Source organism: Sprattus sprattus (genome assembly GCF_963457725.1).
Source record: "Sprattus sprattus genome assembly, chromosome: 1".
Lineage (NCBI taxonomy): Eukaryota > Metazoa > Chordata > Actinopteri > Clupeiformes > Clupeidae > Sprattus > Sprattus sprattus.
The window spans coordinates 11,504,120-11,519,986 of record NC_137920.1 but is presented as its reverse complement, the minus strand read 5'-3'; the positions used below and the strand labels follow the sequence as shown (position 1 = coordinate 11,519,986).

At 40.5% G+C, this 15,867-nt stretch overlaps 4 protein-coding genes across 5 annotated transcripts in view; 2 read left to right on the top strand and 2 right to left on the bottom strand.

The window, feature by feature from the left end:
- The window catches only part of LOC308364918 (histone H1-like), a gene marked incomplete at its 5' end in the record, with an annotated part of 439,427 nt that extends 429,451 nt beyond the window's left edge, over positions 1-9,976 (top strand). Inside the window, one exon of one of the 2 annotated variants that reach the window (XM_080838202.1) lies at positions 9,363-9,976. In XM_080838202.1, the coding sequence (XP_080694328.1) occupies positions 9,363-9,943 (581 nt within the window). In that variant the 3' untranslated portion in view covers positions 9,944-9,976. Of the gene's footprint in view, positions 1-9,316 lie in introns of those variants that run through there. The other variant, XM_080838201.1, reaches the window with a different exon arrangement.
- On the bottom strand, positions 3,486-4,029 carry LOC308365140 (histone H2B-like). The gene has a single exon (XM_080838482.1). The coding sequence runs from the start codon at positions 4,016-4,018 to the stop codon at positions 3,644-3,646; it is 375 nt and encodes a 124-aa protein (XP_080694608.1). The 5' UTR covers positions 4,019-4,029; the 3' UTR covers positions 3,486-3,643.
- LOC308365217 (histone H4) lies at positions 6,684-7,525 on the bottom strand. The gene has a single exon (XM_080838590.1). The coding sequence runs from the start codon at positions 7,501-7,503 to the stop codon at positions 7,192-7,194; it is 312 nt and encodes a 103-aa protein (XP_080694716.1). The 5' UTR covers positions 7,504-7,525; the 3' UTR covers positions 6,684-7,191.
- Positions 9,977-10,789: 813 nt separating the features above from the next.
- On the top strand, positions 10,790-11,891 carry LOC308365072 (histone H2A-like; the record flags this gene model as incomplete). Its single annotated transcript, XM_080838400.1, has 1 exon — positions 10,790-11,891. One exon carries the CDS (start codon positions 10,790-10,792, stop codon positions 11,165-11,167), a length of 378 nt encoding a protein of 125 aa, XP_080694526.1. The 3' UTR covers positions 11,168-11,891.
- Between the last annotated feature and the right edge of the window lie 3,976 nt (positions 11,892-15,867).

Here is a 15,867-nt window from a genome sequence, read left to right as displayed (position 1 = left end):
ACACACACATCTCTACACACACACATCTACACACACACACATCTTCACACACACATATCTACACACACACACATCTTCACACACACATATCTACACACACACACATCCACACACACACACATCTACAGACACTCACATTAACACACGATAAGCATGCATTGACCATTGTACTAGTATGCCGATGGTTAGATGTGTAAAACATCTGCGTATGCCTGAGCAGAGGCCCGTCCACATCTGCTGCAGATCAGATCAGCCCTTTGCCCAGAATCCCTTACACATAATCACTTCTATTGTGTGACATGTTATACATTATCATCCTGTTCAGATCAGGACATAGTTGCATTTTTATATTTAGTTCATGCTTTTATTTTGGTAGAGATGGCATGCATAGTCCAGTTATGTCATAATAAATGATAAATGTCTGTATGTTATGTTTAATTCCATTTAAAGAATCAATACAAAGACAGGCATTCAACAAAGTATATAATTTAAGAAATTTGAAAGTAGGAATAATGCACATAACACTATGTATATTTCCATCAAGTACTTGTTGCTATATTAATAATAATTAATAATAATAATTCATTTTATATTGGTCTTCTGACCTGGAAGTGATTAAACATGGTGATGTTTACAAACCTCTGCAGTCATCAGTTAATGTACAGCCACTCTAAAACAACTCTAAAAGGTGGATATAAAAGTAATATTAAGTTTACTATTAAAGATTAAGTGTCTGATTCACACAGAAACCCAGTAAAAGCACTGAGCACTGAGGTGAGTTGAGATACAGACGCTGTCCTCAGAAAGGGGGAAGTTTCAGACAAGGTTCGTTTAAAAGTTGACACCAGGCTGAAGTGTGGTATTTGCGCCACTAGAGGGCAAAAGTGCAGTAGATTCTCACTGGGAACTTCCACTCTCTCGTTTAAGTGGCGCGGACGGGCTGTCATACCCCACTGCCTCCACAAGAGGGAGACTGCCAGTAGAGAATAGAGTTCCAAACGGGGATTTAGAAATGGACCTCAGCTGCAGTACATAAATGTCACCACCTTGTCAGAGAGGGCTGTGAACCTGCTGAGAGAGAAGTCAAGACGGTGTTTATTTTATTATTATCAGGGGCGTAGCCATGTGGTGGCCAGGGGGGGCCACTCCCACCTTTGGTCAGAGAATGGCTACCCTGCAGGCCCCCCCCCAACCTCACAGCACGGCAAAAAAATATATAAAAAATAACATGGGATTATCAATATGACATCATTAGTGTCCATAAGAAGGTTCAATCCATTGTTTATGGCTAGATGAGCCGTTAGAAAACTGCTGCTCTGAGTGATGCAGTGTGCGAGTTTTAAAATAGTAGTTTTTGACAATCAAGTGCCACCCCAAATAAAAGACTGGCCAGAGCTGGCCCCCCCCAGAAATAATGTCCTGGCTACGCCCCTGATTATTATAGACATGAAAATGGATATATTCTAGAATCCTTACACATAAAGTAGCATGTTTCAAGCTTTTTTTGTTTAAATGTTGTTGATTAAGACTTACAGCTCATGGAAATCAAAGATCTAGTATCTCAAAATATTACAATAAAACATTAACAATACAGAAATGTCGACCTGAGAAGGGCTCTAATCAGCTAATTAACTCAAACAATATGTTAATTTATGCACTCAATACTTGGTACCTTTGCACAAGTTACTGCATCAATGTGGCGTGACAGGGAGGCAATCAGCCTGTGGCACTGCTGAGGTTCTATGGAAGCCCGGGTTGCTTTGAAAGCGGCCTTCAGCCCGTCTGTATTGTTGGGTCTGGTGGATCTCATTTTCCTCTTGACGATACCTCAGAGAATCTATGGGGTTCCGGTCAGGCCAGTTAGCTGCCCAATCAGGCACAGTAAAACCATGAGCAGAAAACCAGTTACCAGTCGTGTTGACAGATGCCAAGCTCTGTTGGCAAAGAAAATCAACACCTCCATAAAGCTTGTCAGCAGACGGAAGCATAAAGTGCTCTAAAATCTCCTGGTAGACGCCAAGGCCAAGGGCGTAGGTTTGCATTGGGTCCATAGGGACTAGTCACGACCAAAGTTTGGGAAAGACACAATTGTCCCCACCAATATTTTGTTAATTTGAGAAAACATTATTTTGCACAATATATTTGCAAACTTATCGTATTATTATCAATACTATGTTCGTCGCCCAGAAGAGTTATAAATACATTTCCAAATTGTCCAATGCGCCCTTGAGCGTGTGATACAAGAAGCTTTCATTTAATTGGCTGATTGTGATTTTTTTTTAAACTAAAATTTTATTATAAGGTAGTACACAAATGTTTGCCTGTTCAATATAACATCAACTAAGTTGATTTTAATATGGCGGGCAGTGTCCCAATGCTGAGACCAAACCTAGGCCCTTGGTAGACACTGCTCTCGCCCTGACCTTGTTTTAGAGGTGTGTGCAGGCTGCCATAACTCAATACCACCAGCAGGTGCAGGCTGTCCATAAACGAGGTGAAGTTTCAGAGAAGGTTCGTTTTAAAGTTGACACCAGGCTGAAGTGTGGTATTTGCGCCACTAGAGGGCAAACGTGCAGTAGATTCTCACTGGGAACTTCCACTCTCTCATTTAAGTGGCGCGGACGGGCTGTCATACCCCACTGCTGCCACAAGAGGGAGACTGTCTGTACAGTATAGAGTTCCAAACGGGGATTTAGAAATGCAGCACAGCTGCAGTAGACAAATGTCACCAGAGGAAGCCTCGTCAGAGGGAGCTGTTAACCTGCTTAGAGAGGAGTCGAGATGGTCTACATTATATTATTGTAATTTGTAGACATAACAAAAGCAGCTTGCATATTGAGTAGGATATTTTCATCATCTGCTGCCTCTCACAACAGGAGTCAGAAACAGACATGGAGTGAACCTTCATGCAGCATTTAGTTGATGCACTTTTATGCACTTTTGTTCTGTAAATCTCTACACACTAGAATCCTGCACTAGATAGACAAACAGGTAATCGTCTTAAAACTACACAATTCAGGCATAATGTAATTCCTCACATTAATGTTTATTTACTGTGCAACCTGCACTGGTTCAATAATAGGTTCATTTGTATTCTTAAAAATGACTTAGGCTATTGTCAGATGCTTCTGTAAAACTATTTAAATCACACTATTAGTGGATGGATATTTCTTTTATAGCAAGGGAAATGTAGTGTTTCACGTTACGGTTAGGCGAACTAATCTCATGGAAACACATGCAGGTTAACCGACACACAGTCTTACAGACACTGTTCGTCATAAGTAATGGGTTATTTCCCACTAGTGTTAGGCCATGTTGTCTCGAGACATTGTAGGCTCAACAGTGACGAGGACCACGTAGCACAAATTCGTTATTGTTTTATATATATTTTTAATCTGTGTCTATTTTAGCACAAGAGAATATATATATATATATTCTCTTGTGCTAAAATAGACACAGAGTAAAAATAGGTTTACAGTGTGCTAAACCTTCCCCACACCAAACGAAATGAACCCTGCGGGAGTGAATTTTAAAGATGGTTGCTCCCGTCCGATTCAAACACATAATTGGCAAATGGAAGGCTTTTACCAGAGAACGTGGGTGGCTCTAAAAAGAGCCGTTGGGTGTCGATTAAGGGTCAGTTTTACTTGGAGCTGGTGTATTTGGTGACAGCCTTGGTTCCCTCAGACACGGCGTGCTTGGCCAGTTCACCGGGCAGAAGCAGGCGCACTGCGGTCTGGATCTCCCTGGAGGTGATGGTGGACCTCTTGTTGTAATGAGCCAGGCGGGAAGACTCTCCAGCGATGCGCTCGAAGATGTCGTTCACGAATGAATTCATGATGCCCATCGCCTTAGAGGAGATACCGGTGTCGGGGTGGACCTGCTTCAGCACCTTGTACACGTAGATGGCATAGCTTTCCTTCCTGCTCTTTCTGCGCTTCTTGCCTCCCTTAGCTGCCGTCTTGGTCACGGCTTTCTTGGATCCCTTCTTGGGTGCTGGCTTCGCTACTTCAGGCATTGTTACTTCAGTCGTTGATATCGGATGAATGTCACTCCGTCATCATCGGTATATATACAAAGCCATATGCAAATGAGAAACTGTGGTACCTTCATCCAACTTGACCCTATTCGCTTGAGTCATATCCAGAAGCAAAATGGGATTGGCTACTTCGTAGAAAGTGGACGACTCCATGGCACCAGCTCATTGGCCCACGTCTGCTTGTAGCTTCCCTTTCATTTAAGGCTGATTCATGCTTCCTTACGTAAGCGTAAGCGCAAGCGCAAGTAGCCGCGCAAGCCCCTTGCGCGACCCTTGCGCGACTTCTTACGTCTTGCGTGCGTCGGCCCCTTTTTCTAGACTTGCGTCATTTTTTACGTAAGCCCTTACGCGAGCCTCGCAGCCTGCATTCTATCAACGAATGATACGAGATGAGGTTACTAAAATATTCTGCATGTCTACTCAGTTTTACAGTGCTTCCCAAGTAAAGGTTTGAAAAGAACTTCAAGCTTCAGACTTTCTGTTAGGGAACCTGTTATCTATCTGCAGAGCAAATGTCAGGCTCATACAAAAACATTAACGTGAATTACTTGATGCTAATACCTAGCGCGGTGTCTATAGGATTTTCCATATACGTTAGCATTAAGCTAACGTATTTTCTACCACAGTTAAACATGCAATACTATGTGATTGTTTTTAGAAAACGAATGTTACGTGATGAGATTACTCAAATGTAGTCTGCATGTCTGCTCAGTTTAACAGTGCTACCCAAGCAAAGGTTTGAAAAGAACTTCAAGCTTCAGACTTTCTGTTAGGGAAACAGCTTTGTATCTGCCAGGCAAATGGCAGGCTCATGACAACACGCGCAACCTTTGGGAGCATGAACTGCACCGAGTAAATTTTGCGCAACCGTTAACCCCCAACGCTGTAGCATGCAGCCGCCTTTACTCTGCAGGTCTTTAGGCGCGTTGTTTCCTTTTAGGTACTTAAGGCTGATTCATGCTTCCTTACGTAAGCGTAAGCGCAAGCGCAAGAGGCCGCGCAAGCCCCTTGCGTGACCCTTGCGCCGCTTCTTACGTCTTGCGTGCGTCGGCCCCTTTTTCTAGACTTGCGTCATTTTTTACGTAAGCCCTTACGCGAGCCTCGCAGCCTGCATTCTATCAACGAATGATACGAGATGAGGTTACTAAAATATTCTGCATGTCTACTCAGTTTTACAGTGCTTCCCAAGTAAAGGTTTGAAAATAACTTCAAGCTTCAGACTTTCTGTTAGGGAACCTGTTATCTATCTGCAGAGCAAATGTCAGGCTCATACAAAAACATTAACGTGAATTACTTGATGCTAATACCTAGCGCGGTGTCTATAGGATTTGCCATATACGTTAGCATTAAGCTAACGTATTTTCTACCACAGTAAAACATGCAATACTATGTGATTGTTTTTAGAAAACGAATGTTACGAGATGAGATTACTCAAATGTAGTCTGCATGTCTGCTCAGTTTAACAGTGCTACCCAAGCAAAGGTTTGAAAAGAACTTCAAGCTTCAGACTTTCTGTTAGGGAAACAGTCTATCTGCCAGGCAAATGGCAGGCTCATGACAACACGCGCAACCTTTGGGAGCATGAACTGCACCGAGTAAATTTTGCGCAACCGTTAACCCCCAACGCTGTAGCATGCAGCCGCCTTTAAGGCTGATTCATGCTTCCTTACGTAAGCGTAAGCGCAAGCGCAAGAGGCCGCGCAAGCCCCTTGCGCGACCCTTGCGCGACTTCTTACGTCTTGCGTGCGTCGGCCCCTTTTTCTAGACTTGCGTCATTTTTTACGTAAGCCCTTACGCGAGCCTCGCAGCCTGCATTCTATCAACGAATGATACGAGATGAGGTTACTAAAATATTCTGCATGTCTACTCAGTTTTACAGTGCTTCCCAAGTAAAGGTTTGAAAAGAACTTCAAGCTTCAGACTTTCTGTTAGGGAACCTGTTATCTATCTGCAGAGCAAATGTCAGGCTCATACAAAAACATTAACGTGAATTACTTGATGCTAATACCTAACGCGGTGTCTATAGGATTTTCCATATACGTTAGCATTAAGCTAACGTATTTTCTACCACAGTTAAACATGCAATACTATGTGATTGTTTTTAGAAAACGAATGTTACGTGATGAGATTACTCAAATGTAGTATGCATGTCTGCTCAGTTTAACAGTGCTACCCAAGCAAAGGTTTGAAAAGAACTTCAAGCTTCAGACTTTCTGTTAGGGAAACAGCTTTGTATCTGCCAGGCAAATGGCAGGCTCATGACAACACGCGCAACCTTTGGGAGCATGAACTGCACCGAGTAAATTTTGCGCAACCGTTAACCCCCAACGCTGTAGCATGCAGCCGCCTTTAATGACGTATTTAGGTCGCTTTGCGCACATTTACACTTCCCCCCAAATATTGTGGTCATCTTTCATTCATTTAATACCTCATTAAGTACCTAAAAGGGAACAACGCGCCTAATACGCCCGCTTGTTCCCATCACTGTGGAGATGCATTTCTTCAGTAAGCTTCCTCACACAAAAAGAACACTTTAAAGTAACCTTACAATTCATATCAGAATGCTAACGTTGTATGCTATGTAATTTATTAGCAGCTTAACTTCACCGATGACCGTGTCTTGTAATGTATATGTTTAGGAGTTTTCTCGCTTTAACCTTTCTAAAGTTACCAAGGAATGACAATTTACAATAAAAAAACACCGTTATTGTATCAGTGATAATGGTTAAACGTGATTAACAGTCGGCTGATGCCTCGCAACATTAGCACGTTAGCCTACGCTAGATAGCCTAACATTATTGCAGTGTTCAAACGTCACACATTACCGTAAATACTGGCTGGAGGTAAGGAGTTTGCACCTGTGAATTGTATGTACAAGACCGTATTAATAATGACGGGACATATCTGCCACATGGTTCATCTATGACATGAATTAATGATATATATGTATTCATTTAGACTACAACTCGATGCCTTCACAGCGCTGAATGCATATTTTAAAATAAATCTACACTACTAGATATGGCTGTCGGGGAGGCTCCAACACGAAGCCATGCTTTTTATATAATATTGTAGGACATGGAAAACCACTTTCAGGGAAGACATGGGTGGCTCTTAAAAGAGCCTTTTGTTTAGTTTGTGAAGGGTTCACTTTAACCGCCGAAGCCGTACAGAGTGCGGCCCTGACGCTTCAGAGCATATACTACATCCATGGCGGTCACGGTCTTTCTCTTGGCGTGTTCGGTGTAGGTGACGGCATCACGGATCACGTTCTCCAGGAAAACCTTCAGCACACCACGAGTCTCCTCGTAGATGAGGCCGGAGATACGCTTCACACCACCACGGCGAGCCAGACGGCGGATAGCGGGCTTGGTGATTCCCTGGATGTTATCACGGAGCACCTTGCGATGGCGCTTGGCGCCTCCTTTCCCAAGACCTTTACCTCCCTTGCCTCTTCCAGACATTCTTCAAACTCTTGTTATTATCAGTACAGGAAACACTGTGAACTAATTTCCTCTGAGGCCCAAACTTAACCCAACAGCGCGGACCTACAAGAAGACTACTATGCTATTCTAGTCTAACATTGACGTCAGTAATGACGCCCCCATTTTCGAATGTAGGTCACTGCCCCAACGATGTATGGCGAAAAAGGACATACTGTACTGTGTTAATGTGACCCTAAAATCTACCCTATATTAAATGTTTAGTTTTTCAAACTATTAATATATAGTAGTGCCAATCAAAATCTGACGTTTAGTTTTGTAATTCTAATATCGTATGATCCTTTCTCCCAAACATGTACATAACAACTCATATAATCTAATATATCATTACATATAATCTAATTGTATTTATTGATCTCTAGATTAATTCAACGTTGGAGTAAGTGCAACCTGTTTCATAGTTGTCCAAACCCCTTTTCACTTATATATTTTCATGATTTTTACCAGATTATCTGATTTGCCTTCTGTGACTTGGTTGGAATGATCAACATTTCCCCAAGGACAAGGGCTCCTTTCAGAATTTCAAAATTAAAATGTTCTAAATATTGGTACATTATTATATATATCACCAATGCATTTTTGTGTGGGTTCTTTTGGTTGAGTGAGAGGCCCGAAGACAAAAACAAAAAACGATATTCTAATAACTATTATTATTACCGTTCTCTATGTTATCTTACATTCACGTTTGAATCTTTCAAAGCAATTTTCACCTACCCGTTTCGTATTGATTGGTTGCACGAGAGGATTTTCTGTTTTACAATTGTTTTCATTGTTTTATGCATCATTGCACGATTTACAAAAAAGATAATCAATTAAATGCATGTTATCTTTGTCTTTCCAAATCGACTGAACATGGCATTTACTTTAACATGAGCAATTATATTTTCAATATATGTTTAATAAGCTGATATTATATTTATTATACAAATACATTGTATTATAAACATAATTACATTACATACGTACATACATACTCAATTTGTGTTATGATTAGTTAAGATAGATAGCTAAATCCGGTCTGAGCTCGTCTATGACAACGTTACAACACAGTGCAAATTAGACGGAAGGCAGACTCTCTAGAAGACTTCTCTAAACTCGTCAAAACATGGGATTAAACAGTTCAGGTTGTATCTTGTTTGCTTTCATAGTGGAATTGTGTTTATTTATCTTTTTTCAATTTATATTCGATTATAAAATGTTCTTGATTTACTTCGATTGCAGGCTACAGCTCATAGTATTGTTTGGTCCTGCGGATCCTGATCTGTGTTTTACATCGCACGAATCATGATAGATTTCACAGCACTTACAATGTAGATCTTCCTTTTAATCTTCTATAATCAGTTACTGAGATTCATATCTTCTTCCACAGAGGTCCGGACTTAACGTCATATTTCATTTTATAGTTTTAATACGTGTAATTGTGTGTACAGTTCAATATTGGAGGCTCCGTGTCCTCGTTACAGCATACCTTTTTCAGTTTGTTGTAACTCCGTGACAAACTTATAATCAAATAAAGTTTGCCTATTTAAAAGATGGACATTTTCTCTCATCCATTCAGCAATTTCTTTTGATTTTAATGTCATATTTGAGATAAAAATGCCCCTGTGTGTTAGAGGAGAAAACACAACCTAGAGAATTTCAGGGACGCACTGAGCCTTTGAGTTGATGCCATTGAGTCTAAAAGGTTCTCATGTGGAGCATAATCTGGGCCAACCGTGCCACGCAAGTCATTTACGCACTTGTTTCTCAGTGAGTACGTACTTACAACCTAACCATGGCAGAAGTTGCTCCCGCGTCCGCACCAGCCCCAGCTAAAGCAGCAAAGAAGAAGGCGGCACCTCGTCCCAAGAAAGCAGGACCCAGCGTCGGCGAGTTGGTCGTGAAGGCTGTCACTGCATCAAAGGAGAAAAAGGGAGTTTCTCTGGCAGCTTTGAAGAAGTCGCTTTTGGCTGGCGGATACGACGTCGAGAAGAACAACACTCGTGTGAAGTTGGCCATCAAGAGTCTCGTTTCCAAGGGTACTCTGCTCCAAACCAAGGGCACCGGAGCGTCCGGCTCCTTCAAGCTGAACAAGGCAGAAGCCAAGAAGAAGCCCGTAAAGAAGGCTGCTCCCAAGGCGAAGAAGCCCGCTGCTAAGAAACCCGCCGCAGCAAAGAAGGCAACCAAGAGCCCCAAGAAGGCAGTCGCTAAAAAGCCTGCTGCTGCTAAGAAGTCTCCGAAGAAGGCCAAGAAACCCGCCGCAGCAAAGAAGGCCACCAAGAGCCCCAAGAAGGCAGTGGCAAAGAAGCCCGCTGCACCCAAGAAGGCAGCGAAGAGCCCTAAGAAGGTAAAGGCAGCAAAGCCCAAGGTAGCTAAGCCTAAAACCGTCAAACCCAAAAAGGCAGCTCCCAAGAAGAAGTAAAGTGCAGACCTACATTCTTCACAATGAATCAAAAGGCTCTTTTAAGAGCCACCCACTTATGTCATGAAAGTCTTTGTTCCAATTCCGAACATACCGTACTGTTTGGTGGTAGGATCAGTAGTATGTTTTACATGTTAACGGGACTGGGTCATTGTTTTCTGTACAAAATAACCTGGCCAATTGAAGTGTTGCTATATTATCCAATAGTTTATATTAAGAATGCAGTATTTAAGGGTTGCTGGCACTACCGAAAGTTTACGGTAGTTGGTATTCATAGTGTATATCAACCAGTAGATTAATACGAGTCATTTCAGTCAGTCCTCGTTTCAGCTTAACCACTACTTACAGAGGGTACAGCTGGTTCATAATTATACTTGATACACTTAAATAATGAGCCCTATCAGTATCAATGGATAAATACACATAAACACATTATAATGTTGACAAGAAGGTCATCCACGCATTGTGTCGGCGCCAGTTAGTTAACGCGGTAAGAATAATACCTGAACTGTTGGGCTGAAGTTACTAGTGAGGTGTGATTTGAAGAATCAGGGATGAAAAATACGTGTAAATCGACACTTTTAAAGCCATAACACAACGTATTTGCCTCTGATAAATTGTTGGAAATATCTGCAATATAATCCAACAAAAAGCGCGGTCAAATATAACAAAGAGTTGAACACATTACAATGGCAGACTCGACCTACAGTTGGGTGCTACACGCCAATTGGCTCTACTCTTCAGTGAGTTAGCCAATGAAAAACTGCCGTCATTCTATATAAAGCCTCTCCGACACACTTGCGACGATATTATTCTTCTTCGTAGAACACATACAATATTTAAACGATGAGTGGACGAGGTAAAACCGGAGGAAAGGCTAGAGCAAAGGCAAAGACACGCTCATCCAGGGCTGGACTCCAGTTCCCCGTGGGCCGTGTTCACAGGCTGCTCCGCAAGGGTAACTATGCCCACCGTGTTGGAGCCGGGGCTCCGGTCTACATGGCCGCCGTTCTCGAGTATCTGACCGCTGAAATCCTTGAGTTGGCTGGCAACGCTGCCCGCGACAACAAGAAGAGTCGTATCATTCCCCGCCATCTGCAGCTGGCTGTGCGCAACGACGAGGAGTTGAACAAGCTGCTCGGCGGTGTGACCATCGCTCAGGGTGGTGTGTTGCCCAACATCCAGGCAGTGCTTCTGCCCAAGAAGACCGAGAAATCTAAGTAAATGTTCCCTCTGAAATATCAAACAAAGGCTCTTTTAAGAGCCACCCAATTACTTTTAAAAAGCACATTCCAAGTTATGTCCACTTTTTCCCCATTGCAACATTGCCATCCGCCATGGCAGTAGGATGATTGGATGAAGATTTGGCTGATGTATTTGACATACAGCTCATTTCAGAATTGGGGATACATTTCGTGTCTCCCAGATACACCCTTTGGTATTCCTCCCCAGACAAGTCTTTATTGAATCAGTTTTGAATAATACTAATAATTGAATTAAACTTCAACAAATAATAATGATTGATGTTTTGACAACATTTATACTGAAAATATTAGCCTAATAAGTCCCACCCCATCCAATATTGACTGTCTTCTGCTCAGGGTTCATAGATTGAATTTGAATTAAAATTAGATAATTTAATCTAATTTGTACTCACTCTATTAATATCAATAGCACAGCAAATCCTTTTTTTGTATTATATGAAATTTCAGTATATAAAAAATATGTTTTTTGTCTGTCCATACGTTCTGGTCAACTCTGTTATCTCTGTTATAAAACTCAATAATGTCCAATGCATTCATATAAGTACATGAGGCCTGCTTCATGTGATGTCACTTCCTCTGGCAGAAAGCATGTGGAAGGCAGTAAGGTATGTCATTCTTCTCCTCCCATTATTTTATAAAAATGTTTATAATACACCAATAGTAGATTAATTACCTGTCAAATCTGTTATTGTCAAATCATAGTGAATCAATCAATAAACTTTTAGGAAACAAATGACATGATAAAATCCATAGAATTATCTTTTTAGACATGCCATGTGGTATCTCATTGTTAGCTAGCACATGTAGTTAAGGCAGAAAATGGCTGAAAATATCAACTCTGTTACGTCAACTCTGTTATCATTACCAGTAACAGAGTTGACAATGCCTAGCAGAGTTGACAATGACTAACAGAGTCAAATGTTTCCAATCTTATTTGAGTATGTTGAGGAATATACTTATTTATTCATGTATTTTGTTTCAGAGTCAGGCAAAAATGAATTCGGTTTTAAATACGGTTGGTCAACTTTGTTATTCATATCAACTCTGTTAACATCACTTTCAACTCTGTTTTAAGGTTTTGCTTAAAAAATAATAATCAAATATGTTTTAAAAGATTTAGAGACACAATTTCCTTGAGGGAAAACAGGCTTTTAAATTGTTTGACGTTTGTTGACTTTGTGTATTTTACCCAATTTGTCTGCAACAGAGTTGACAGATTTTCTGCAACTACATTGTTTTTCAGATAAAATGTTTTTAAATGTCACAGGTTTAAGCTCAGCAAATACTAGAAATGTTAAATTTAAAGTGTGTTCTATGAAATACAAAAGTTTGATGAAAAAAAAACAATCCCAATTTGAAATTTCTTCCTCCATGTGAAATGTACCCACAATTCTGAAATGAGCCATACATATGGAAACTTGTAATACAATTTGTTTTACTTTCATGGGTACTTTCATTGTGGTTGGTTCATTTTGATAGGAGTAAAGGAAAAAATACATTTTTGAGGTGTCTCAGAATGATTAGAATTAAATATATTTCGTCAACTAATTTCTTGGGGCCTTTAGTGTTTTGTTCTGAACACCTCATAGAACTGGTCTTTGCTGATTTTTTTTATTTTTTTTTTTACAATTAGTCTGAATATGAATATTTTTTACAATAAGTCTGAATATGAATAATGATTTTGTTAAAAAATATTATTTAAGTAGTGATTTGGACCAAACAATAATACATTGAATATTTTAAATGTTTGTCACACTCACACATAACTTACATACACAATACAACCGACAAACTGTAAGTGTGTCTGTAGTGTAACTGTGGTGAATTTATAAAATGAATGAATACAAGAGAAGAAAACTGATTAAAAAAAGTATATGGGTACAGCACAAATTGCCATCTAAGTGCATATATGCAAACACAAGCGGCTGGCTTTTCGGTCTTTGGCAGCTGGGCAAATTTTGCTACTCATCCTCTTCATTTGGCCCTCCTGTGTGATGTCCTCCTGTGGCTGGGTGGGTGCTGCGTTTAGCTTTTTTTTATCCCACATCTTCCCATTGCCCCTGTAGTATGCTTTTGGAGGTGGGGCGTGCCCTCCATATGCCTCTTCATACGTGGCATGGCAAGCTCTTTGCCCAGCTCCTTGGTGAATAGCCTCTGTGCATTGGTCACACCACCCATGAAATGTTCATTCCAGTAAGACCTCTTTTCACTCAGTGAATTGGCCTGGGTCTGAGTTTCCTCTTCAGAGGTCTCATCAGGCGAGTCTTCTATTTCATCAAAGGAGTCTTTATCATCTAGGAGAGCTGGATACAGGCCAACAACTCCAGCTTGACCCTATGACACATAGTCTCTAGGTCAGACCCTGGCAAAGTGCTGCCCCAGGGCCATTTGCGGCCCCTTGGCTGTCCCTGACCGGCCCGCGGGGGTCAATGGTAAACTAGGAATCAACCGTTAAACGATAAAAAATGATAATACTATTCATTTGTAAACTTATACTATTGCATTGCAAGCTTGCTCTGGTGTGTGTTTGTGTGTGTGCCATGAGTACTGGTCGTCTGGGCAAACTTTTAATACTGCAAAAACATAAGCATCAGTCATCAGCATCATAGATGTCAGCCTCAGAATCAGGATCAAGAATTGCTTCATCTTCCTCATCCTGTGTAGCATGGTGTCGTGGGTCAATCAGCGAAACATCAAAGATGGAGGGCGCCGACTTGACATCAATCATTCGACCAACCCATAGCGTCTTTAGTATACAGAAAGGGATATTACAGTTTTTCTCGATTGTTTAATCATGATTCTGATGGTTTTGTTTTTCAAAACACTACACACAATAAGCACAACCACACACCCAATCAGCAAAACAGATCCTTTGCCAAATGAAACACTTGTGTAAAAACTATACTCAAATGTATCAAAACCATATTTTTGTTACCATATGAAAAATACAAGTTGCTGATACTGATGACCTAGAGCAGGGGTGGGCATATGACTCAATTCTGTTTGTACCAGTTACACAATGCAAACACTTTAAGCAGTTTTACTTCTCAGTGATCAGTGAAGTACAAAGAGAAAGTGCAAATATACAATACATTCACCAAACACTACACAAGTCAATGCTGCAGACTGATGTACATATTATTTAATTCTCTCCATCACTAATCAGTCAACATATGTAAACATTGAGAATCACAACAAAACATGTCCCAGTTTTCATGATAATACAGTACTGTGCATAACACTGTAAGCTCTGAAAATATCAGACAAACGTATAATAGAGTACAGATAAAGTTGTTTCATTTCAACCTGATGTCTTTTTATGATGTGTGCCAGTGTTGCCCGAGAGACCTGATGACCATTATTGAAAATGGCATAGTCACCGATAATGTTGGCTTGAATTTCTCTGAGCCTGATAGAAAGATTGGCCAAAACCATGTGTATTGTTTTTGTGTGAACTCCTTTCAAGTTTATTTGAGCACATTTTCCTCCTGCTTCAGGTCTTCCTCCACCTCTGGTAGGCCTCCGCCTCTACCTCCATCTCCTCCTCTGTGGATTCGCCCTCTTACTCTCACTCTTCTTCTTCCATTTAGGTTGAAGGCAGATTCACTAATCTGCTGCATTTCTAAAGTGCTTAAAACGGTTTGGTGTGTCTACAATTTAGCAATCATGTGTTTGGGCAATTGATGGCTTAACCATTGGCTCATAATTGGGTAATTTGGCAGTCAGTGCTTTGGAATTGCAAGGAAGTGACATCTTGATATACTCCTGTGTCTAATGCATACAAGTGTCTTATGTTTTGGAAATCACGTTTCGCAAAATTGTGATGATAGGTTCTTATAGTGGCTCACATCTATGATTTTCTCCTTGAGTGAAGGTTTTTATAACTTAATTTTAGAGTTTATCCAATCGTGCGCCATTTTAAAAAGGTTACTAAAATAGTGTTCGCATTTATACAACTAGTTCTTAACCATTACACTTCTTTCAGTATGGCGTTGTCTCATCGCATTTACATAAATGGAGGATGTACATTGGAATGACTTTTCAAAGAAAAGGTGGGTGGCTCTTAAAAGAGCCTTTGCGTTAGAGTGAGTTAAAATAACGCTTTACTTGGAGCTGGTGTACTATGTTTCGTTCGAGGTATGTAATGTTTTGAAAGGTGACTGTTGCAAAGTGGATGTACAGGGGAATGTGAGAGGAAGAAGTGTGCATGTTCTAACTGACCCACTTTATTTGCTCAATAAACAGCTGCAGATATCTCATTCATGTGTGTGTTCCTGATAGGACTACCCTGTCCATTCAACTACTCACAACTGTAAAAAATAAAATAAAATAAAAAACATCTGGTACAGATTTAAAATACAAAGAAACATAAACGAAATAATACTCATCTGATGTGAGCTGTTGCTTTATCTCATGGATATATTAAGCTAGTCATTTTAGCGCCCAAACACAACGGTTTACATAAAACCTTGTTTCAGTTAGGTGAAGTGGTATAGGAAGATTTACATTCGTCATGAAGGTATATAAAAACAAGTCTAAACGTGTATTGAACTAATGATATACTATAATACGTGTATTGTAGGTGAAGGATATTCTTGAATACAGTGAATGTGGTAAAGTATATTTCAGTTGAAAATAAACCGGCCGTTAAAGTGAAAA